This window comes from Panthera pardus, unplaced genomic scaffold (genome assembly GCF_024362965.1).
Source record: "Panthera pardus isolate Hobbes unplaced genomic scaffold, ASM2436296v1 HiC_scaffold_25, whole genome shotgun sequence".
NCBI classification, from domain to species: Eukaryota; Metazoa; Chordata; class Mammalia; order Carnivora; family Felidae; genus Panthera; species Panthera pardus.
The window spans coordinates 15,170,950-15,196,304 of NW_026526821.1; the positions used below are offsets into that span (position 1 = coordinate 15,170,950).

The 25,355-nt window shown below is 45.7% G+C and overlaps 1 protein-coding gene across 2 annotated transcripts; it reads right to left on the reverse strand.

The window, feature by feature from the left end:
• Nucleotides 1–120: 120 nt before the first annotated feature.
• On the reverse strand, nt 121–25,321 carry DNTTIP1 (deoxynucleotidyltransferase terminal interacting protein 1). Of its 2 annotated transcripts, XM_053890209.1 has the most exons (13): nt 25,145–25,318; nt 24,516–24,586; nt 23,640–23,736; nt 16,443–16,541; nt 9,957–10,025; nt 9,639–9,695; nt 9,329–9,387; nt 8,417–8,462; nt 6,126–6,184; nt 5,963–6,023; nt 2,178–2,249; nt 387–442; nt 121–275 (listed from the first exon to the last, which is right to left on the reverse strand). In XM_053890209.1, exons 1-13 carry the CDS (start codon nt 25,247–25,249, stop codon nt 137–139), a joined length of 990 nt encoding a protein of 329 aa, XP_053746184.1. In that variant the 5' UTR covers nt 25,250–25,318; the 3' UTR covers nt 121–136. The 2 variants fall into 2 exon arrangements, with proteins under 2 accessions (XP_053746184.1, XP_019313877.1); XM_019458332.2 differs by lacking the exons at nt 121–275; nt 387–442 and adding an exon at nt 449–1,871 and having other exon boundaries at nt 25,145–25,321.
• Between the last annotated feature and the right edge of the window lie 34 nt (nt 25,322–25,355).

Consider the following 25,355-nt stretch of genomic DNA (forward strand, 5'->3'; position numbering starts at 1 on the left):
ATTCTGGGGGTGCTCTGTAATGAGTCACTACAGACTAGCCCAGGCACAGTTTAATGCCGCTGAGATCCATCCAGGAGCAGTCCCGGCAGTGGCCTCAGCCATGTGGGGGAGGGCCTTGGGAGGAGGGGACCTGGCTTCAGGTCTGAGGAGGTGCTTCAACAGCACGATGCTCATGCTCTGTCCGTAGTGTCTCCATGTACTTCCGCATCTTCTCAACCATCCAGGAGGGTAGCACAAAGGATTTCAGCTCCTCCAATTTCAGGTCCAGGCATCCTCTGGAACAGACATTGAGGAGAGTTGAAGCAAGGGAGGGTATGGGCCCAGGCTCACCCCAAGGGGCTACTGTGATGGGGGGGGAGAGGCAGGGGACAGATGACTGGTTTTACCTGTAGTCATCACTGGCAGCGAGGTCCCGGATGTCCTCCTCAATGAGGAGGTAGGCCTGAGGCGGGAGCAAAGGAGAGTGGTCACTGCCTTTGATTCAATTCAACTCAACAACACTTGATTAAACATGTGCTTACTGTCAGGGCTGGAAGGGAGAGGGGCACGATCTACAATTTAGGAGGGGAGAGTGAGTAGGGAGAGACTGGGGAACAGCGCCCTGAGACCACCTTTCACACATATAGAAACTTTATGGGTTAGGGAGTGGGACTGGTGACTTATTTATGGCCCTTTCCTCTTAAAAAAGGCCTCTGAGGTAGCTTAAAATGAAATGGCAAGAGAGCTAGCAAAACACATATGGAAACAGGAAATCAGGAGGAGGAAGCCATATGTTAACTCTAAGAACGAAGATAATCTGGTTTTGAACTTCATGGCAAAAGGGAAAACATGAGAAGCTGCACACACTGCTGTGGTCCTGGGGCCTACGGAACAGCTCTGGCACAATGCCACGGTCTGCAGTGGGAGAGAGCCCTCTCATGAGCTCACCATACAGGGGATGTCATCCGTCACATGAGAAAGTCTTCTGTGAGAGACAGTTCTTTCTGCTCTTATGGTCAGGATTGTGTGTCCCCTGAGGAATCTGTTTTCACCTTATGAGCACTGTGAACTATCTAACAGATGAGGTGTCCTTGAGAAGGAACTAGAGCTAAATTTGTGAAAACCCATGGAAGTGTGCTGGTTTATCAAGTCAGCAATTAAAAAAAATTTAAAAAAGTCAGCTGCTAGTCTTGCAGCGCCTGGGTGGCTCAGTTGGTTGAACATCCGACTCCGGCTCAGGTCATGATCTCATGGTTCGTGAGCTCGAGCTCAGCATCAGGCTTACTTCTCAGTGCAGAGCCTGCTTTGGATCCTCCGTCCCCCTCTCTCTGCCCCTCTCCTGCTCATGCTTTCTCTCTCAAAAATAAAAATTAAAAAAGAAATAAAGCTCATCTTGCTTATCGCTTAACTTTAGATCCTGTCTTTCCTTTTTCCCATCAATTTCTTATTTATGTTATTTTGCGTTTTATGTATCAGTGCTAAGCTCCCTGACATCTTCTTAAACAGGGGGTAGGAATAAGAAGAGTACTAAAAAGAAGATGGTTTTTCCTTGCCAGAAAGGAGATGGCATACTGGTTTGCAAGGCCACTGAGTTCTAACAGGTGCAGTCACAGTGGTGCGACTGAGGCCTCAGGTGGGGGACACTGCACGTGATGAACAAAACCCTGCTACTTTTAGAACACACACAGCGATGATTTTCCCCAAGATTGTTGCTTGATATAAGCTAAGTACTCTTTAAGCAGAGGTGATTCTGGAAAGGGCTGCTAGGTGTGGCAAACAAGTTTTACTGCATGTGCTAACTCCTACTGACAAGAGGTGCTGCCTGGATCACTGTGTTGGGAAGATTCTATAGCTGTGTCTGGTAGAAGAGTGTTGTGATCCACGAGTGCAATCTGTCAATGGGCACATGAGGGGAAAGTAGCGTTAAGTGTGTCTGGTGCTTGACATTTGTAGGCACAGCGAATACAATCTAAATACAAGGGATGATGTGGGAGGCTGAGGGAGTGGTGTGTGGGAAGGGAATCCAGGGATTAAGTCCGACCTTCAGCATGAAGGAATGGGCCCTCTCCACCCTGACAAGTCTCCCTTTCCACATTCGTCAGGCTTTGAGTCTCACTGAGTCTCACGTGGAGGTAGGCCGGAACCTTGGTCCCCGGGCTGGGTGGGTCTCTGACATGGCACGTGTGAACAGTGCTTACCATCTTCCCTCCTGTTGCCCGCATGTGATGCTGCTCGGCCAGCCAGTGCTTGTCCTGGGGGTCAGCTGCGTACTGTGAGGGATGAAATCACAGACGTTAGCCTAGTGAGAGGAACTTTTCTCATTTGGTCCCAGAGCCATCTCTTGGTCCCTGAGTAGCTCTTACTAAGAAGACCTCGTCTCAGCCTGGTGGATGTCAGAGGGCTCGCCAACTTCTTCACAGTCAAGTAGAGCTGAGCCCAGGAGGCCAGGGGTCGGGACCCCCATACTAGACCTTTAGCACTTCTAATCCCTACCCCTTCCTTTCTCAGAACACAGAACTCTGGCAACTGGTCAGACTGATGACTACTATTCTAGAGCTTAACTCCTCTTTAAAAAATGACCTGAGGTAGTTTATAACACATGTGAATGGTTATGGTGACCATTATTTTCTAAGACAAAAATCAGGACAGGTCAAGCTCTGGGGGAGGCAGAATAGTACTGCGGTGAAGAACCTGGTTTTGGAATTAGGTTTAAATTCTGGTTCCTGCCCCTTAGTAGATGGTGTCAGCCTGGGCAGTAATTTCCTTGGGACTCGGTTTCTTCATCCATGAAATGGTGTCCATACTTACCTCATCGGGTGCTCGGTAAGGATAAATGATACAGTGCATAAAAAGTAGGAAAGATAGTACCTGACACAGTAAGTGCTCAATAAAGGTAGGTTTTATAAGACGGGCACAACATTTGAGATAGAGACAAAGCAGAGAAATCTGCATCGTTACCACTCTTTGAGTTTAAATACTTATTTCATTTCCCAAGTAACATAAATATTAATCAGAAAATTTAAAAGTATGCACTTTCTGACCCACCAATCTCACTTCCAGGGATGTATCCTGCAGAATCACTCACACATGTACACAGGCATATTTGGGAAAGCATTGTGTGTAATAGCAGAACTACTGGGAAAAAATGTAAATATCCATTAATAGCGGAGTAATGAAGTAAGTTATGGAATATCTAGTCTATAAGTTCTACACAGCTGTTAGAAATAAAATGAAGGAGACTTAATTTAATAACATGGACAAATCTCTCAGATATTATCCATAGATTCATAGTGGTCAGCATACTTTTTCTTTTCTTTTTTTTTTAAAGGGCCAGCTAGTAAGTATTTTATTTTATTTTTTTAATTTTTTTTTACATTTTATTTATTTTTGAGAAACAGAGTGAGACAAAGTGGAGGGGCAGAGAGAGGAGACACAGAATCGGAAGCAGGCTCCAGGCTCTGAGTAAGCAGTCAGCACAGAGCCTGATGCGGGGCTTGAACCCACAAACTGTGAGATCATGACCTGAGCCAAAGTCTGATGCTCAACTGACTGAGCCACCCAGGCACCCCAGCTAGTAAGTATTTTAAACTTTGCTGGCCACATACATTTTTGTCACGTATCCTTCATTTTTATTTTTTTAAATTACTTTTTAAAAATATAAAAAACCAGAGTTGGACAAAAATAGGCTATAGGTTGGATATGGCCCCCAAGCCATGGCTGCTGGTCCTGAATGTTAGCTCTGTGGGACACCTGGGTGGCTCAGTCAGTTAAGCATCTAACTCTTCATCTTGGCTCACGTCATGATCTCACAGTTCGTGGGTTTGAGCTCCAGGTTGGGTTCTGTGCTCACAGCACAGAATTCCTGCTTGGAATTCTCTCTCTCCCTCTCTCCCTGCACCTCTCCTGCACATGTGCTTGTGCACATGCGCACTCTCTCCCTCAAGAATTAAAAAAGAAAGAAAGAAAGAAAGAAAGAAAGAATGTTAGCTCTGTGAAGGCAAGGAGTTTTTTGTGTCTGTTTTGTTCACTGCTATGTATCTAGCACCTTGAGAGTGTTTAGCACTCAATAAATATTTGTTCAATGAATGAATTTTGGGGTAAAAAAAATACAATCAGAGAACACTATGTACTTATTTTTTTTTTTAAATTTTTTTTAAACTTTATTTTTGAGACAGAGAGAGACAGAGCATGAATGGGGGAGGGTCAGAGAGAGAGAGGGAGACAACACTATGTACTTATATACATATTACGGCTACTGACATATGTATTGTCAGATCACTAAAGGACACACACACACACACACACACACACACACACACACTCCCATGTGTGTGCACAGGGCGGGAACTGAAGGATGCTACCATGTTGGTGGTGGTGGCCTCTAGGGGAGGAGACTCCAAATCAAGGGTGAAGGGAAACTTTGTGTTTTGTTCCCTATTAGCTTCTGTATATTGAGTCTTTTTACAATAAGAATGGGGTGATATATTTATAATAAAAAAAGTTAAAAAGGAAAAAAATTTGAATAATGTGTCAGAAGGACAAGAATGGGCAAAAAATTCAATAAGCAGTTTACAGAAGAAATACAAAGGGATGCATCGAAATGATGCTCGTTGTCACTAACAGAATATAAAGTAAAACAACAAAAACATTTTCCCTCCACTTCTTAGATTGGAAAGATTACAGTGAGACATCACACCCACCAGTAATGAGTGTGGATCGGCAGTTTATTGCAAATGGCGAATCTAAGAATCGAGAATGTCTGCTGGTTACAACGAACATTTGCTGAGCCCTTGCTATGTGCCAGGCATTGCTCCGGGAGTTCACTGCACTCTCTCTTAATTCTGCTCATCCTAAAAGGTTGGTTTGTATCATTTTCTTTTTGTAGATGACAAAACAGACTGGGAAATGTGAAGCCACTTGCTCAAGGTCACCTGGCTACTAAGTGGTGGAACCTGGACTGAAACTCTACTCTTAACCACTGTGCTACTGGAGTTCCAAGTAGGTCCCGGAGCACAGACACGGGAGATAATGCTAGAGGGGTTTTAGAAGAGGTGGAGGTTACAGAAGAGTCAGGCAGAGATACGCCTGGGGGAGGAAGGTCATCAAGCGCAACAGCAGGAGTGAAGGCACTGAAAGGGAAACGAGGTAGCAAGTAGGCATACTGTCCAGGTGCTGAGGAGCCCAGGACGTAAGACTGAAAGACTAGAAGCAAGTCTGCCCATCAGAGAACTTGAACTTGCACAGAATGTAGCACACAGAGCCGTAATTCTGGGACCCCAAAGGAGCCGTGTGGTTCTGGCAAGGGGCACCAAGCCTTATGCACAGGTGCAACATCACCTGTCTTCAACACACACGCCCTACTATCTTTGTAATATATTTGGATGCTTTTGTGACTGAAAAAACATAAATTCATTTAAGGGGGTGAGGGAATTTGTGCCCCTCCCCCATTATTTTCTTAAATAGTAGAGACCAAAGTACCTTTGTTTGAAAAGGATTAGAACTGCTGCCCTGCTTCAATCTCTTTATTTTATAGACAACTGAATAAGGTAGTGGTAAAGAGCTCAAACTTTACCAAAGACAGGCCCGGCCTGGAATCCTGACTCACCACTTACTGGCTGAATAACTTTGGGCAAGTCACTTAGCCATTCTTTACCTCTGGGTTGTTTTTTGTTTTTTGGTTTTTTTCCCTTTGTAAAACAATATAGCAATCCCTATCTTAAAGGATAGTTCCATGAGATAATGTAAGTGCAGCACAAGAAACTGGTACACAATAAGCACACAAAGAAAGTTGCTGTCATTATTGAGATACAGAGTTGTTGAGTAAATTACAAAAGGTAAAGGTTAAGGGCAGAGGGGTGACTAGAACCCAGAAGTCCTGACTCCCAGATCAGTATTTGTTCTAAACTTCTCTGTGCCATCCAGAGCTCCCAACAACCATCTACACACACTGCAAAGTCCTGCCTAACTCCTAGCACTCACCTACCTTAAAGAGGTGCGGGTGCTTGATGTAGATTCTCCCTCTGGTGCCCCCCATCCCCAGGGCCCTGAAAAGGAACAGACGAGTGGTAAGGATTCCAGCAGCTGCAGTCCTAGGAGCAGGCCCCGGAGTTGCCCCCCTCCCTCTGCGCCAAAGCTCTTGGACTTACTTGTTGGCTCGAGATCCCAACACGAAGGTGGTAGATTCATTCAGCCGGGCTGGGTCCCACTATGCAAAAGATAGAGGCGGGTGAGGGTGAGGTGTACCTGGTGGACAGGATGGAAATACTCTTCCTACCATTATCTTTGTCCACTATTCCAAACAGCTGATTCAAGTAACCGAGTACTGACGATATGCTAGACTAAATATTGGGGATAAAGAGACGAGTAAGATACAGTCTGCTCTCTGGGGACCACAGACGTATGTGTAGTAATTATACCACCATGAGACAGGCAGGGGTACAGATGAGGGCCGGGCATGAGGGATGCCAAGGGGGAGAGCAACAGGAAGGCTCCCTTGCAGAGGTAATTCCCAAGTTAATTCTGAAAGGGCGGAGGAGAGGAAGAAAGGGACCAGGATGAATGCAGGAGGGGACAGTGGGCTTGGCGTGCTAGAGAAACCATGAGCAATTCTGTTACACCTAAAGGAGAGGGAGCACAGATTAGCAAGTGGCAACTGATGAGACTGGAGAGAGAGGCAGAGAGGGCTTGAGGCCCTGGTATGCTTCTTTTTGTGGGTCTGTACTTTATTCTGTAGGCCACGGGGAGTTACTGAGGCCTCTAAATAGGGAGAGTCAGATTTGCTTTAAAGACAGCTCACTTGCCCACAATGTGGCTAATGGATTGGAAGTGGCAAGACTGTAGGCAGGGAGCAGTTTAGAGGGTGCTGTCCTAACGTACTTCTGAAAGATGAGGGTCTGAGCTCAGATGGCAGTATGGATGACGAGAAGGGAAGAGGAATGGTGATATATTTGGGAGGTACAATTGTCCAGGACTTGAGGGGATGTAGATGGGAAGGAGGGGGAGAGGGAAAGATGACTCAAGTAGAGAATGTCAAAGAAGGTCTGTGAAGAAAGATTCTGACTGCAATGTGGGATATTTGAAATGCTATGGAAATTCCAGGCAGGGCGTTCTAGCAGGCAGGGTATATAAATTTTACACCAGAAAGAGAGGTATGGGACAAACAAGGGGGTATGGCAATTTCAGGACATACTGAGCCCTGAGTACATCATTCCCAGAAACTTCGGGGGCAGGAGTGGGCCAGGGAGAGAATTCTGAGGAACGCCCATGTATATGGGTCATTGCTGAAGAACTCACGAGAGAGAGAAGGGATGTCTGGGGAGGAACAGAAAGATCAGGCAAATGCAGGAGCATTTCAATCAAGGGAGCAGAGTTTAAGACGAAAGGCATGGTCACCAGTGTGAGAGCAGAGAAGGCCAGTAATACAGGAGGTGGAACCTTTCTTTTCTTTTCTTTTCTTTCTTTCCTCTTTCTTTCTTTTTAATGTTTATTTATTTTTGAGAGAGAGACAGAGCATGAGAGAGGCAGAGAGAGAGGGAGACACAGAATCCAAAGCGGGCTCCAGCTGTCAGCTTAGAGCCTGACATGGAGCTCGAACCCATAAACTACAAGATCATGACCTGAGCCGAAGTCGGATGCTAAACTGACTGGGCCACCCAGGCGCCCCGGAGGTGAAACATTTCTACACTTGATCTTAGCCAAAAGGCCGAGAAGCAATGGGAGGTGAAACATTTCTACTGGACACAGCCTCAACCAGGACAGAGGAGTTTTCAGGTACCTTACTGGGCTTCCACACATGATTTTATTTGAAGAAAGGATTCTATTGCTAAAAGAGCTTGCAAACAACCGTTCTGGAGGCAACAGAGGCTAATGGTTAAGAGCATAGCCTCTGGTGGCAATGAACCTTGGCTTTGAGACTTGGGTTGACCACTCAGCAGGTATGCGACTCTGAGCATGTCTCTAAGCCTTCACATACGTTCGAGGGTATTAAGTGTATAAGATAACTAGATAAAATAGTTACTTCCCACAAGGTCGTTCACAGGAAAGGAAGCTCAACTACAGAAGCATAACAGAATCTATCTCATAAGATTGTTATAAAGATTAAATGATACTCCTGAAACCAGTATTACACTATATGTTAACTAACTAGAATTTAAATAAAAACTTGAAAAAAAAAAAAGATTAAATGCAATCACATAATCCGTACAAAAGATTTAGTGCCTGTCACATGTTAAGTATCCTTAGCTCCAATCCCTATTTAAGACCCTTCTGGGAGGCCAGCGGGGGCGTGGATGCAGGGCAGGGGTCGGGGAATTGGGGGATGGCTCTGGAATGGCATTCACAAATACCTCACACACTCGCCCCTTCCCTCATGGTGGGCCCAGAGCCTTGACTGAGTCTCCCTGGCATCGTGGTCACTGCCATGCTCACATAATCATACCTTGGGGCCTTCTCGGCGAATTGGTTCACAGGATTTTGGTTTCCATCTGATTAGAAGGAAAGAAGAAAGGTGACTTCTCCGAGGTGAGGCCCAGGACTGGAGCAGAGCCTGCTGGCGGTGGTGGGAGTTCCTCACATACTCTCACTTTGGCCCTGGCTGTCTTTCCTCCTGGTAACCCACAGGAGGAGGTACGAAGGCAAAAAGCCATTCTAGGACTGGCTCTGATATTACCTAGCCACGCGGACAAGTCCGGGAACCTCTCTGAGCTGCAGTTTTCTCATCTGCGAAAAGGAGAGAACAGCAGCAACTGCCCTCCCTCTCCTGTTTGTGAGCAGCGGGGCTGCTTCGGGAGACCACGCTACGGTACGATGACTTTACTGCTCCGTCTCCTAGACCAGTGGTTTCAAGCTGTCCCCGTTGTTCCCAACCCCACCCGTGCGGCTCTATCAGGCTTCCATGTAAAGTTTTGTTTGAAAGAAAGATTCTGCTGCTTCAAAAACCGTAGCGCAATTTTGTTGATTATTAGCTGTGGGACCCTGGACAGAAATTCTCTGAGTCTGTCTCCTTACTTGCAAAAGTAACTATACCTTCACTACAGGGTGGCTGTAAGGATGAAAAGGTAAAGTACATAAGGTGTTTAGACCAGTTGTGGCACCTTATGAGCATTTAATATATACTAACAATAAAAACAGCTCTGGTATTTAATCAAGCTGGGCTGAACAGTTCTGGGGCAAAAGCAGGATAAAACAGTGTCCCCCCTTTGCTGCCTTCTTTCCCCAGCCCTCAAACCAGACTAACCCTCCTCCCTGGTGACTCAAATGCTGGGTCTGATTTTGGCAGGCAGAACTCTGGCCTGTCCCCCTCCAGGCCCACTCCCTCCCCGTTCTCACCACACCGCTGGCCCCTACTCACACCATGCCGGCAGCCGCCCGGTCATTTGACAGCATGTGTCCAGGAGGCCGTCCCTTCCTCTGCCGTAAAGAACAGCTGTCAGAGGCCTGACCCTGTGGGAAGCCCTACCCCGTACCACTGGCAGGTCCAGGGTCACTTGGTGGGAGATGGTTTTCCAAAGAGACCAAATGAGAGTGAACAGGGAGAGTAACAGTCTCCAGGGGCCCTGCCTCTTATGCTAGATAGGCTCCACGGTGCACGGAGGAGGCCCTCTACCTTCTTCTGGACTTGTAGGGCCTTTTCCCAGCCAGAAAATGGGGAGATGGTTTACCTTTTTGGGAATGGGGCTTCCTCGATGGGCACATTCTTCTTCTGTCTGTCGGCCACGCTGGAGGAAAATGGAAGGGAGGAGTCAGTGAGAGGCCAGAGCCTGGGAGCTGCAGGTCCCCAGGGGCTGCAGAAGCCAGAGCCTGGGACTACACCCTCCAGCGCCTCCCTGGACCAGGCTTCAGAAGCTCTCCCAATGATGCTATTTGGACCTGGTCCTATAAACAGGTAACACGTGGAACCTCCCTGGGCCCACAGAGTTCACCTGCCTCCCAGCCTCATTGGTCTCCCCATGCAACACCCCAGACACAGTGAGTCTGACCTTTATCCCTGGAAGTTCATGGGTCAATCTGGGTATTACTTTTTCTCCATCTGAAAACAGTAGTTTAGCCTGAAGGGAAAAGACCAAGGTGTTAACAGTTATTATTTTGGTGGATAACAGCTAGGTTAAAACTCCAAACTGGGTTGAAAATTTTTCATGATCAGTACAAAGGCACCCCAAGATATACATATAAACAGAGACCTATTTTTTAAAATAATTAAGTACGGTTGACCCTTCGAATTGTGTAGGTCTACTTACACACAGATTTTTCCCCATAAAAACAGTACAGTACTGTAAATGTATTTTCCTTATAATTTTCTCAATAACATCTTCTTTTCTTTAGCTTATTTTATTGTTAAGAATACAGTATATAAAACATACAACATACAAAATGTGTTCATCAACCGCTGATGTTATTGGTAAGGTTTCAGTCAATAAAGGTGTTAGTAGTTAAGTTTTTGGAGTCAAAGTTTATAATATGTGGGGGCATCTGACTGGCTCAGTTGGTAGAGTGTGGGACTCTTGATCTCAGGGTAGTGAGTTCGAGCTCATGTTGGGTGCAGAGATTACTTAAAAAATTTTTAAAAAAATGTTTTATCTATTTTTGCAAAGAGAGAGAGGGACAGAGAATATGAGTGGGGGAGGGGCAGAGAGAGGGGAACACAGAAGATCTGAAGCTGGATCCACGCTGACAGCAGAAAGTCCATGTGGGGCTCGAACTCACAAGCTGTGAGATCATGACCTGAGCCGAAGTCGGATGTTTAACCGACTGAGCCACTCAGGTGCCCTGAGATTACTTCTAAAAACAAGTTTATATGTGCATTTTCTACCACAGGAAATTGGCGCCTCTCATCCCTGCCTGTTCAAGGGTCAACTGTAATTAATGATCATTGATGAAAAATTAGAAAACTATGTAAAAAAAAAAAAAATCAAACTTGAAATTTCCCATATGCACAGGCTACTGTTAATATTTCAATGTAAATTCCTCATTACTCTTTTCCTTGTAAATATATACTATATATTTTTCCTAACTAAATGCATTAATACAATACATATTATTTCATAAGCCACTGCTTTTCATTTAATAAATATTTGGCACCAAGTATAGACGTGCTGGGGACATAGTAGTAAATAAATAGCACCTGCAAAGTCCCTGCTCTTGTGGAGCTCACACTCTGTGGGCAATCTGGAAGTAAGGAAATCAACAAACATACAAACAAGGTAATTTCAGATCATGATAAATGCTCTGGAGAAAAAAAGTCCAGGCAGATGTGACAGACAATTAGCAGAAGGGAGGCTGTTCGGCGAAGGCAGCCTTCTGGGCTGGGCAGGAGGAAGAGGGAGAGGGGGAGGAGGAAGAGGAAGCAGCAGTTAGAAGAAAAGCTGAGGGGAAGCATGTCAGCAGCAGGGAAGAGTGCAAGAGCACCAAGGTGGGAACAGACTTGGCCCATGTGAAGAAAAAGATGGCCTGGCAAATAATGGGCAGAGGACAGAGGGGTGAGTGAGGAGCCCTATAGTCATGTGAACACCTGTGTTCATGTGAGCGGCATTTGACAGGCCTGGGCACTCCCCTCTTCTGGAAACTCTTTCCTACAGGCTCCTGTGGCCACACTTCCCTGGTTTTCCTCCTACAGTGGAGGCCTCCTACAGTGGCCACTGTCTCTCAGCCTTTTCTGCTGGCTCATCTTCCGCAATCTGGTTCATTCTATCTTCTTCCATTTGGTATTCTAACTACTCTCATCATGTTCACAGCTCCACTTAACATCTATAAAGTGACGACACCATAATTTAAAAAAAAATTTTTGAGTAGAGTTGACACACAATAGAGTTGACACACTATGATTTTTTCTCTTCAGCTGTGGCTTCTCCTTTGAGCTACAGATTTATACAACAGTCTGTCTGATGTCTATGCGCTGAGGTCCCCAAATCTGCTAAGTCTGAACTCATGACCTCCTCCAAACGCTGCAGTGTAGGGTGCATAAGTCTCCATGTGAAATTATGTGCATATTTTGTGGTAATTTAATTCATACCTGTCTGCCCTAACCAGGCTGTCAGTTTTATGAGAGCAGGAACCCTGCCTGTTCATTTGCCATTTGTTCCTTTGTTTCCTCATTCATTCATTCATTCATTCACTCACTCACTCACTCACTCACGCAATCACTCAACACTTTGTGTACACATATTACGAGTCATAGTCTCAGGCTGGGAATATTGCAGCGGACAAGATCAGGCCTCAACTCTTGCAAAGCTCAAGCTTTTAGCAGAGGTGGGGGTGGAAAGGGAGACAGGAAGTAGGTGCACGAACTATTAATAATTTCATATTGAAATAAATGGTAGAAATAAACAAGTAAGGTGACAGAGATTAACTGGAGGTGAGGAAAGGGGTGAGATGGGGTGCTACTTTAGATGGAGTGGCCAGGAAAGGCCTCTCTGATGAGGCAATATTTGAGCCAAAGCTGAAGAAAAGGAGGCACCTATATAAAGAGTTAAGGATAGAACATGCTGGGCAGTGAGAACAGCAGGTGCCAAGGTGGTGAGCTTGGTGTACTGGAGAAGCAGAAAGGACTCCAGTACAGCTAGAAGATAGCCAGCGAGGGAGTGGTGGGATGAGATGAAGTTAACGGAGCTAGTGCAGGTAGGGAGGGCTCTGTGGATCACGTTAAGGCATCAGGGTTTTACTCTGCCTGCGGTGGGAAGTCACTGGGCTTTAAAGAGGAGAGCAACGCAATCTGGTTCATCTTTAAAGAGAAAGGTCTGGCTGCCGTGAGAGTGGACCGGAAGAAGGCAAGGGGGGAGGCAGCTCCGGGCTCAGATACACATTTGAGAATCATCAGCAGTTAAACTGCTTCAAAGCCACAGGACTGGAGGGAATCACCTAGAATGAGAGTGAGCCGCAGAAGAGAAGGGGTCTGAGGACTGAATTCACGAACGCACCAATGGTTAAGAGGGCAGGTAGAGAAGGTGAGCTGGTCCAGGAAGCCGAGGAGGAGCGGACGCAAAGTCAAGGCACTGGAGAGGAGTGTTCAAAGAAACATGAAATGACCCCCTGGCACAAACGCTACCAAGAAGTAAACTGAGGACACTTCGGGTCCAGAGGATCTGACAACATGGAGGTTACTGGGGACCCTGAGCTGGGAGGGGTTTTGGTGAAGTGGTGAGGAATGGCACCGAAACAAAGTGAGTGAAAGAATGAACAGCAGGTGCAAAGTGGAGCCAGTGACAGCCTCCTTTCCCAAAGTCTAGCTCTAAGAGGGAACAGGGTGGCAGCTGAAGGAGACCGCGGGCTCAAGGGTGGTCTGTTTTTGTTCCTCACTGCATTCCCCGTGCCCCCATGAGTGAACACACATAGGTGAAAACATACATAGGGAGAAGAAGAAAAGGCACCAAAACGTTAATATGAGTTACTGCTGGTAGGGAGATCAGGAGGAATTTGAATTTTCTTCCTCATAATTTATTCTGTCTAATTTTAACATAAACCAGCAGCAGGTAACATTTACTGAGTCTTTGTTGCTGACTGAAATGTTTTCAGAGTACCACCACATTTAAACCTCACAACAATCCTATGAGGTAGCACCTCTCTACTCACTTTGCAGATGAGAAAATGGAGATTCAGTGAGGTGAGGTAACTTGCCTAAAGTCACACAGTGAGTCCAGCCAGCACTCATATCTGGATGGTGTAAATCAAGAAAAAGCCTGCCTTCTTAACTACTATGCCAAATTGTTAATGGATGTATATTACTTGCATAAATAGAATGAACAAATAAAAACAACTGCTGTGCAAAATAAAATGAAGGACACAAAAAATGCAAGGCAATGGGCTATTGCTAAGATCAGCCATTTCTCCCTAAGAAATCGCCATAAAGGGATAGCTAAGGAGATTAGGGAACATGACTGAGATGGTAAATGTCGGTAACAGAAGTGCAAACAGGCAAATCAAGTCTTAACCCAAACAAACTAAAAACCCTACTCTAATTATATCATGTCCAATGTGAAGAATCTTTGCATGTAATGAAGTTCTGCGTGCAGTTTAGACAAGGGGACCCCAAAGAACTTCCGAGTACCTGGCCACCAAAAACTAGGTTCTGTTGTAAGGCAGTTGTGTATTACATTTACTATTTTTTTAAAAATGTTTTTAATGTTTATTCAGTTTTTGAGACACAGAGAGAGAGCATGAGCAGGGGAGGGGCAGAGAGAGAGGGAGACAGAATCTGAAGCAGGCTCCAGGCTCTGAGATGTCAGCACAGAGACCGAGACGGGCTCGAACTCACAAACCGTGAGATCATGAGCTGAGCTGAAGTCGGATGCTTAACCGAGCCACCCAGGCGCCCCTTACATTTATTATTTTTATTTTTTTAGGATTTTATTATTTTTTAAAGTAATCTCTACACCCAACGTGGGGCTTGAACCCATAACCCCAAGATCAAGACTCGCACACTCTACTGACTGAGCCAGCCAGGGGTCCCTAAGGCAGGCGAGTGTTGTAATTATGGATAGAACTCCCATGTATTTAATATCTAGTATGTTCTGCGTCAGTAGTGTATGTATATTTTCTCATTTAATCCTTACAGCAAACCTTGGGGGTAGGGGGGTGGGATTCTTACTCCTAATTTTAGGAATAAGGAAACTGAGGAACAGAAAGGTCAAAAGACTTGTTCAAAGTTTCTTGATTCGTCTCGTTTCAAGATGGACTTTGGGCTTTCTACCTTCCTGTGCTCTAATTCCTGTGCTCTGATCATATACCTTCTGTTCCACATGCTAGCTTCCCAGTCCCATCAATCCCAGCAAGGGGGGAGTCCACAAGGTGGACATGGGGATTCAGGAGACTGGAAAGGTGAAACCATTCGTGGAGTACAGACTATGCCCAGTTCACTTTAATCTCATCTTTCATGGGGACTCAGGCATAGTTTCACACATTTCCCTTCCAATCTCCTCTTGGCAGCCAGAGTGATCTTTCAAAATGCAAATCTCATTAGGCGGCTCTTTTGCTTAAAACACCATAGTACAATTCAGTTTGCAGTGCTCTGCTTGATTTGGCCTCTGCTTACCCTTCCGACCTCATCGAGTATTTTCTCCACCCTCTGAAAATCAGCAACCCTGCCTGTTTTCCATCCCTTAGATGTACTCCACTCCCTTACCTTGTAGTGTACTCTCTCATGGCCTCCCACACTCACAGCACTTCGAACAGTTTGTAATCCTAGGTCTATTGTATGATTACTGGAGTAACATCAGGGATCTGGGGGTAAGGACCATGTCCATCTGGCACAGTGCTGTCGGGGCATGGCACAGAAATGGCACACAGTGGGCTCTCAATACATATTACCTGAAGCGAAAAATAAACTCAAAAAAAAGCATTCTAGGGGGCACCTGGGTGGCTTACTTGGTTAAACGTCCGACTTCGGCTTAGGTCATGAACTCATGGTTTGAGAGTTCAAGCCCCACATCAGGCTCTGAGCCTGCTTGGGATTCTCCCTCTCTCTCTCTGCCCCTTCCCCCTCCCCAAATAAATCAACTTAAAAAGAAAAAAGCATTCTGGGATGCAACTGAGACTGAAGGTTTATTAATTTAATCTTGATTTGGTTCAAACTTATAGTAACGTTAGCAAACTGCCAGGTTTTATTACCAGCAGACGTTACAACTGATTATATACTACAGACCCAGAGTGAATTAATGAATTGGCCTCCTGGGAGTTTGGCTAGCTTAAATGTGACAGACCATGAGAAGCAGATCAGCTTTCACTGCACTGGTGGATGGAATCTTGTCCTCTCGAGGCTGAGGCTCCGGCCCTGGTCTTGCTCTTTTCTGAGGCTGTGCCTGAGCAGCTGGCCAGCCAAGCACCCAGAAGACATCACTCTCTCATGTCTGAGAATCGTCCTCACACGACTAAGCTCAAACTAGCCTCTGTGCCTCTGAGTATGAAAAAATTTCCATCTCTGATACCTAGTGGTTTCACAGTCGAGCACAAAATCCGGGTGATGCTGACAATTCCTATTAGTAAGAACAGCTGACACATGCAGACAGGTTCACTTCTATCTTGGGAACACAGCCATATTTATAGACCTGATGTCATGCCTCCTGACCACACCCTGAGAGGCAGAAAGGGTGACAGTCTCCATGATGCCAAAAGGGGCTGTAACTACTTGAAGAGTTAAGTCACCAAGTATTTGCAGAGGTGAGACAGTCCTTAGCTATTCTAACTCTTGCTTATCCTGAACCACAGTTTCTTCTTCTGTAAACTAGGGATGAAAATATGCTTTCTGGGATGTCAATGAACTAATACATGTGAAAGTATCTATCACAGAGCCTGGCACATGGGAGCCACTTCCCTCCTCTCTGCCAGCAGCAGCTCTAAGCCCTAGATGGATATTAGTGGTTTGTCAGGCACCACACCCCCCGCTCCCCCAAATACCATGAATGAAGTGATCACATTTCTTAATAGAGCCCCAAGGACTAACCCTGTGCCTACATCTCTTGCCCCTTTGGTCTCACCTGCTCCAGGCAGCTCCGACAGGCCTCCTGGATCAGCTGCTCTGCGTCCACTTCTTCCCCCACATTGTCTCTCACATTCAGTGCTGCCTTCTGGAAGAACTAGGGGGAAGCAGAACAGAGGACAAGGTCAGAAGACCTGCTAATTTGCATCAACTTGAAGGAAATGGAATATAAAAGAGAAGCTTTTGTCTTACCCTCATACAGAAGGGAAAGGGATTATGAATGTGGCTTTGAGATCAGACAGATTTATTAAAAAATTTTTTTTAAAATGTTTATTTTTGAGACAGAGGGAGATAGAGCGCGAGTGGGGGAAGGGCAGACAGAGCGGGAGACACAGAATCCGAAACAGGTTCCAGGTTCTGAGCTGTCAGCACAGAGCCCGATGTGGGGTTCGAACTCACGAACCATGAGATCATGACCTGAGCCAAAGTTGAACGCTTAACCAACTGAGCCACCCAGGAGCCCCAAGATCAGACAGATTTAGAGTCAAATCCTAGGTTCCTCACTTTATTCTCTCTTAAGGAGGGAAATAATCATGGAGATGCCCAAAGGATGGTCATTACAGCATTAATGTGTAAGCAGTACAAAACCAAAGAATAACTTAAATGTCCAATTATTGCTCAAATAAATTGTGGTATATCCATACCAGGAAGTAGTGTGCAAATATTAAAAACCACAGTAAGAAAAGGGGCGCCTGAGTGGCTCAGTCAGTTAAGCGTGTTGACTCTTGGTTTCAGCTCAGGTCATGATCTCATGCTGGTGAGTTCGAGCCCTGCATCGGGCTCTGTACTGACAATGTGGAGCCTGCTTGGGATTCTCTCTCAGGGACCCTCTCTCTGCCTCTCCCCTGCTCACACTGTCTCTTCTCTCTCAAAATAAATAAATAAACTTAGAAAAGAAAAAAAAGATTCTCTCTCTCCCCCCCTCTGTTCCCCTCTACTGCTCACTGTTTCTAAAATTAAAAAAACAATCCCTTTCCTTTCCTTTTGAGAAAGAGAGCAAACAGGGGAGGGGCAGAGAGAGAGAGAGGGAAACAGAATCGGAAGCAGGCCCCAGGCTCTGAGCTGTCAACACAGAGCCTGATGTGGGGCTCAAACTCACGAAACATGAGATCATGACCTGAGCCGAAGTGAGACGCTTAACCAACTGAGCCACCCAGGCGCCCCGAGAATATATTTTTGACATGACAAGGCATTCAAGACATGTTGCTAAGTGAAGGGAGCAAGGCATCAAGCAGTTTCGTACAGAGTGAGTCTATTTATGTAAAACAGCACAAAGCAAACACAGACAAAAGAACTATAAAAATTTTATTAAAGTAACAGTGGTGATATTATGGATGACTGTTCTTTCTTTTTTTTTTTTTTTTTGCTTATCTATAGTCTCTCAATTTTTACAATGTACCTGTATTACTTTGTATAGGAAAAGAGGAACAGCCCAGGCCAGGAAAGATCCCGAGCGTAGAAGGTCCTCACTGAATTTTTTGCCCTATCTGAAAGAAATGTGTGGGATGGACAGCATGAGACCTGGCCAGGGCCCCAGGACACCAGAAGTCCCAATCAGCTGGGGAAAGGGAAGGCAGAAGGTTCCTCTATGGGGGAAGAGGGAGAGCTGGAGCCTGAAAACACTGAGGGACAGGTGATGAGCGGCCTCAGATGGAGTCACTGAGAGAACACATTCACAGTAAGAGTCCAAGTTGTGTCCTAAAAGAGTGTTACAGAAAAATGCTGGCATCTATAATCACTGCTCCTACTGTGGGAACGTACTTTCTTTCTTTTCTTCTTTTTTTTTATTTAAGTAGGCTTGGGGCACCTGGGTGGCTCAGTCAGTTGAGCGTCCGACTTCAGGTCATGATCTCGCAATTCATGAGTTCGAGCCCTGTGTTGGGCTCTTTGCTGACAGCTCAGAGCCTGGAGCCTGCTTCGGATTCTGTGATTCCCTCTCTCTCTGCCCCTCCCCCACTTGCACTCTGTCTCTGTCTCTCAAAAATGAATAAATGTTAAAAAAAATTTTTTTTTAATTTTAAGTAGGCTCCGTGCCCCCCAACTTGGGGGCCTTGAGATTAAGAGTCATGTGCTCTACTGAGTCAGCCAGGCACCCTCAAGGAGATATACTTTCATTTTATTTTATTTAAAATAATTTTTGAAAAATGAATCTATCAGTATCTGTATTCAGCTATTTTTTTTTTAATGTTTGTTTATTTTTGAGAGAAAATGAGCAGGGGAGGGGCAGAGAGAGAGGGAGACACAGAATTCGAAGAAGGCTCCAGCCTCTGAGCTGTCAGCACAGAGCCTGGTGCTGGGCTCGAACCCATGAACCATGAGATCATGACCTGAGCCAAAGTTGGGTGCTTAACCGACTGAATCACCCAGGTGCCCCCCCCCCACCCCCTGCTTTTTGAGTTTATTTTATTTATTTTGAGAGACAGAGAACAGGAGGGAGAGAAAATCCTAAGCAGTCTCCACACTGTCAGCATGGAGTCTATGTGGGGCTCAAAATCATCAATGGTGAGATCATGACCTGAGCTGAAATCAAGAGTCAGATGCTTAACCAACTGAGTCACCCAGGCACTCACATTTTATATTTGGCAAGGCCAAATGCCTGATATTATTAATGTCCAGCCAAGGAAAAGAGTGAGAAAGTGTGGATTAGAAATCTCACGAGATGAAGAGGAAAATTCTTCAGGCCAAATTAAATGAATGGTCACAGTTTCACTTTAGAACAAAACCCTAAGAACTAGAGATTAATGTTGGTATTCAGTGTTGAGTGTTGGCTAAGTGAAAGCTAGTTAAAACAGTCTGGATTCTTTACAGCCAGCAGGGGAGATGGCAGTGTGATGAATATACAGGGGTGACTGTAAGTGATCTCTGGACCTGAGAATGAAATTTGGTCCTGAATAAGGTGTTCGCAAATGCTGCTGGGAGAAATACAAAATTGTACAACCCTCTGGAGAGAAATTTTTCTCGGGGCAAAAAATGTTTTCCTTTCTATCCACCAATTCCATCGCTAGAAATTTATCCTCCAGAAAAACTCTCACAAGCGAATAAAGATGTACACTCAAAGTGTTCAGTGTAGCACTGTTTGTAATAGATAAAAATTTGAAATAATCTGAATGTTCTTGAGACTATCTAGTTGTGGTACATCCATACAATATACTATTCTGCAACTATTATAAAAGAATCAGGTGGGGCACCTGGGTGGCTCAGTCGGGTTAGGCAGCCGCCGACTTGATTTCGGCTCAGGTCATGATCACATGGTTTGTGGGATTTCACCTCGCTGACAGTGGGGAGCCTGCCTGGGATTCTCTCTCTCTCCCTCTCAAAATAAATAAATAAACTTAAAAAAAAAAAAAAAAGGTATCAGGGCGACGGGGCACCTGGCTGACTCAGGCAGTAGAGCACGTGACTCTTGACTTCAGGGTCGTGAGTTCAAGACCCAAGGTAGGCACTGGGATTACTTAACAAAAAGAAAAAAAAGAAAAAAAAGAAGAAAAAGATTCAGGGTGAGCTATTATGTACTGACCTAAAAACAGGACCAAATTATATCGTTAAATGCAAATACTGAGTTGCAGAACAGTGTGTGTAAAATGATGCCACATAGTTTTTGAACATGGGTGCGTGCGCACACACACACACACACAAATAAGTATGGGAGACTACGTAGTCACTGTTAACAGTTTGGTATCTCTGGGAGGTTTAAGTGACTTTAGGTTTTTACTTTTCAAAATATTTGTATTATTTTTTTCCCAATATTTTCTTATGAAAAACTTCAAACGTAAAATTGAAACAATTATTCAATCAGTGACTAGCTAACATCTACCATGTCGAGTCTATAATTAACATTGTGTTACATTTGCTATAACATATCTATTTATTCATCCCTTTGTCCATCCATCAGTCTATTTTATGAACTATATTATTAGGATATTTCTTTTAAAAAGAGGGATGCATTTAGTCATCACACAGATCAATAACGATGAACAGATGAACAATGTCTCAGATAAGATCAGTCGTGGCTAGAAGTTACTACCCTAAACATTTTTAAAACAATGGATAGACAGAAGAGGTCAATCAACAGTGTGAACTTATCTGAAGCAGTGATATAATCAAGTCTCTTAACTGAAAACAAGGGTGATAAGGAGATATACATTTTTTAAGTTTATTAATTTATTTTGTGAGACAGAGAGCACAAGGTGGGGGAGGAGCAGAGAGAGAGAGAGGGAGAGAGAGAATGGGGGGGGGGCAGGGGGTGGAGCAGAAAGAGAGGAAGAGAAAGAATTCCAAGCAGGCTCTGTGCTGTTAGCCCAGAGCTGGATGTGGGGCTCGATAACACAAACCATGAGATCATGACTCGAGCTGAAATCAAGAGTCGGACGCTTAACCGACTAAGCCACCCAAGTGCCCCAATAAGGAGGTATCTCGACAGACTACATAAGAAGGGAGCGCAGAGCCACAAATTGTGTTTATCCAGCATTTGTCCAGGAGAGAAAGTTCTTGAATCACGGTATCCACTATTGGGAAATAAGGAAAGGGCTTTGGAGACCGGCAATCCTGGACTGACTCCTGGCCTAGCCTTTTCCTAGTGGATTAACCTCTTTACTTCTGCATATGTAAACGTGTGCAGGCGTGAGAATACATGGTGCATTCTGGAACATGCAATATTTGGGGGTAGTAATAACCGGGTATATGGGGAGGTGTGGCTGGGGTCTGATCACAGTGGGCCATATATGCCATGTTAAGGAATCTCGATTTTACCCAGAAGGCAATGGAAAGTCACCGAGGGATTTTAAATAGGGAAGTGACACCCTTAGATTTACACCTTAGATGTCACTGGCAGCTGTATGGAAGGTGAGTTGAAAGAGCGGCAGTTACAGCTAGAGCCTGGGTGAGAGAAGATGAAAGCCTGAACCAAGGCAGAGGCAAGGAAGAAGACGGATGATGAAGGCATGTGTGACGGATGATGAAGTGGAAGGTACACGACTCCGTGACTGGATGGGGAAGGTGAAGGAAAGGCAGAGTTCTTGGTTTCCAGTTTCTAACTGAATGGTAGACCCATTCAAACTTCACACTAGCTCCAAAACTGAGCTCCCGATTCCCTCGCTCGTTCCTGCTTTCCTCATAGTAAGTCAGTGGCAATGCTATTTTCATAGCTGCCCAGGGCAGATAACTCAGAAATTGTTTACTTCTGCTCTTTTACCCCGCACATCTGAATTGTCAGCAAATCTTGTTGGCACCTTTAAAATACACACTAGAATAGAATAGAATAGAATAGAATAGAATAGAATAGAATAGAATAAAATAGAATAAAATAAAATAAAATAAAATAAAATAAAATAAAATAAAATAAAATACACACAGAATCTGGGGTGCCTGGGTGGCTCAGTCAGTTAAGCATCTGACTTGATTTCGGCTCAGGTCAGTCTCGTGGTTTGTGGGATTAAGCCCCACGTTGGGCTCTGTGCTGACACAGCTAAGCCTGCTTGGGATTCTCTCTCCCTCTCTCTGCCTCCACTCTCCTCACCCCCCACTCATGCACAAGCACGTGTGTGTGCTCATGGGCTCTCTCTCAAAATAAATAAAAACTTTAAAAAAATGCACATGGAATCCGACTCCCAACACCTTTACCGTTAACACTCAAGCCACTATCATCTCAAGCCTCCTAACTGGTCGTCCTGCAGCTGCTTCTTTTCACATCAGAGTGACCCTTTAAAAATATTCAGATCAGGGGTGCCTGGGTGGTTCAATCGGTTAAGCATCTGACTTCAGCTCAGGTCATGATCTCATCGTTTGTGAGTTCGAGCCCTGCGTCGGGCTCTGTGCTGACAGCTCAGAGCCTGGAATTTGCTTCAGATTCTGTGTCTCCCTCTCTCTTTGCCCCTCCCTTGGCTCACGCTCTGTGTCTCCCTGTCTCTCAATAATGAATAAACATTAAAAAAATTAAAAAAAAATTCAGATAAGTACTCTGCTCAAAACTCTCCAAGAACTTCTATTTTACTCAGAGTAAACCCCAAAGTCCTTACTGTGGCCTCAAAGATTCTGTATGAACTGGGCCCCTATTTCCTCTCTTATTACCTCTCATTACCCTCCTACTGGCTCAGTTGGTTCTAACCACACAGGCAACTTTGTTGCTTTTTTTTTTTTTTCCAAAGTTTTATTTAATTAATGTCTACACCCAACATGGAGCTTGAACTCATGACCCTGAGATCAAGAGTTGCCAGCCAGCCTTCTCTTCTGAGCCAGCCAGGGGCCCTGACTTTGTTGCTTTGAATCTGCCAAGCACACTCGTGCCTCAGGGATTTTGCCCTTGTTCCCTCTACCTGGACTGCTTTTCCCTGATGTGTCCACATAGCTTGTATTTTCCTCACTTTATTCAAGTCTCTGCTCACGTGTGGCTTTCCTAGATACACTCTATGAACTAGAACTGCTCCCCACTGGTCACTCTCCCCCTTCTCTCTGGTGTTCCTAATGCAGTACATATCAGTTTAAAGAGAACAAGGACACTGTCATTTTGGTCATTGCTACATCCTCAGTGCCTTGAACAGTGCCTGCTATTATGGTGGGTTCTCAGTAAATACTTCTCGAATGATTAAACAAATACAAGAAGAGGAAAAGGTTTAGGAAGAAAAACAGTTCAGTTCTCAATATGCTGAGTTTGAAATATCTATGGGACAATCAGGTAGAGTCATGTAGACGTTTATTTCTAGGTCTAGAAAGGAATTTTTAAAATTTTAATTAATTTAGAGATGGAGGGAGGGGGGGAGGAGCAGAGAAACAGGGAGACAGAGAATCCCAAGCAGGCTCTGCACCATCAATGCGGAGCCTGACGTGAGGCTTGAACTTATGAACCATGAGATCATGACCTAAGCCAAAACCAAGAGTTGCATGCTTAACCAAATGAACCACCCAGGTGCCCCAAAAGGAATTTTAAATAATAATAATGGTGATACTACTAAACAAATAAAAACACTTGTTCGAAACACAGTGCTGAGCATATTACACTTAAATCATTTTATGCTCATAATGACTTGACAAAGAGGTATTCAAATTACCCCCCAAAGAGGGGAGAAAAGTTCTCAGGGATTCAGAATAGGAAACCTTTACACATCTGTGCACTAGAGAGAGCCAGGGGGATTGTGATGCAGGAAAGACCTGTCCGTGAATCTTTGTCCTTCTTAATTTTTTACTGCTGTGTCCCTCTCACCTTCATGTACTTGTTGAAGACAGTCTGGATCTCCTCATTGATGCTAGGCTGGAGAACAGCTCGGAGGAGGTCCATGGAGATAGCAGGATCTGTGAAACTGCATTCAGGAGGGAGACATAGTTAGGGATCATGTCCCAAACATATCTTTCCTGGTCTGCCCAGACAATTATTGACACAAACTCTTTTATTTATTAAAAAAAATTTTTTTTAATGTTTATTTATTTCTGAGACAGAGCATGAGTGAGGGAGGGGCAGAGAGAGAGGGAGACACAGAATCAGAAGCAGGCTCCAGGCTCTGAGCTGTCAGTGCAGAGCCTGACGCGGGGCTCGAACCCACGAACCATGAAATCATGACCTGAGCTGAAGTTGGACGCTCAACTGACTGAGCCACCCAGGTGCCCCTATGTTTATTTATTCTTGAGACAGAGACAGAGCATGAACAGGGGAGGGGCAGAGAGAGAGGGAGACACAGAATCCGAAATAGGCTCCAGGCTCTGAGCTGTCAGCACAGAGCCTGACGCGGGGCTCGAACCCACGAACCATGAGATCATGACCTGAGCCGAAGTTGGACGCTTAACCGACTGGGCCACCCAGGCGTCCCTCTGGATCTCTTTATGGCCCTCAACCACAGAGCCAGTGAGTGTTAGGGATCTTAGGCACAGTTGAATCCATGACTACCCCTCATTTGGTACATCAGTTCAGAGAAGACAATGACTCAACCAAGGTCACACAGAGTTACAGAATCTTAGTCTCCTCTTTCTTAGTCCAGTGCTCTTTCCAATGGCTCATTATCTCTTCTCAGCTCGGTGCAGTGGGGACCCCAAAGGTGCCATCCAAGCCAATGCCTGGGAGGTAAATACGCAAGACCAGCCTTACCTTGTCGTCATCTGTGAGCGGCGGCCCCTTCGCTGCACCTGCCGGTGCTTTATCATTATGTTCCAAGGGTTCTGTGGGGACCAAGGGAACGGGTGTCACTGAGGTCCATGACACTGGGGTGGAGGGTGGAGATGAACTTAAACGTAAACATCCCCGCTTCTCTGGGACGGGGTTGGCGGGAGGGCAGCGGTTGAAAGGCCCTGCCCGGGAGGGAGGAGGAACTGAAGAAAAGTTTCCTGCCTCCAAAGGTCCCAACCCCACCTTTTCTGGAACGGCAGGAGGAAGGTAACCAGTGTTTACCGAGGGGCTACTCTGGGGCAGGTGGTGTGCTGGGCGCTTTCCTCGTACTTACACCCCATCCCCACAACTTTATGAGGCAGGCACTAATCATCTCCATTTTACAGAAGAGGAAACTGGAGCTCAGGGGTTGGCAGGACTTGCTCACGTCACCTAGCGAGGAAGGCGGCACCAGAATTTGAATCCAGGTCGTTGGACTGCGAAAACGCCAACTCCCTGGGCAGCAGCACCAGCCGCCGCGTTCTCTCACCCGCGGGCCAGGGTCCCGGGAGCCCGAGGCCCAGCCGGCCCGAGCCCAGGCCCAGCCCCGGCCTCCCCGGGGGCGCCCTCACCGTGAGAACCAGCTGCCCCGCTGCGCCCGCGTCGCCCAGGTCGGGGCCGCCCCGCTCTGCCCCGCTGGGTCCCCGCGGCTGCTCGGCGTCGCCAGTGGCCCCCATGGCTCCCCCGGCCCCCACAACTTCAGACCGACTCTACCACCGGCCGGAAAGTGGCCTCGTGACGTCATTGCAGCGCGCCGTTCGCCGGCCCGGAAGCGCGCCGCGG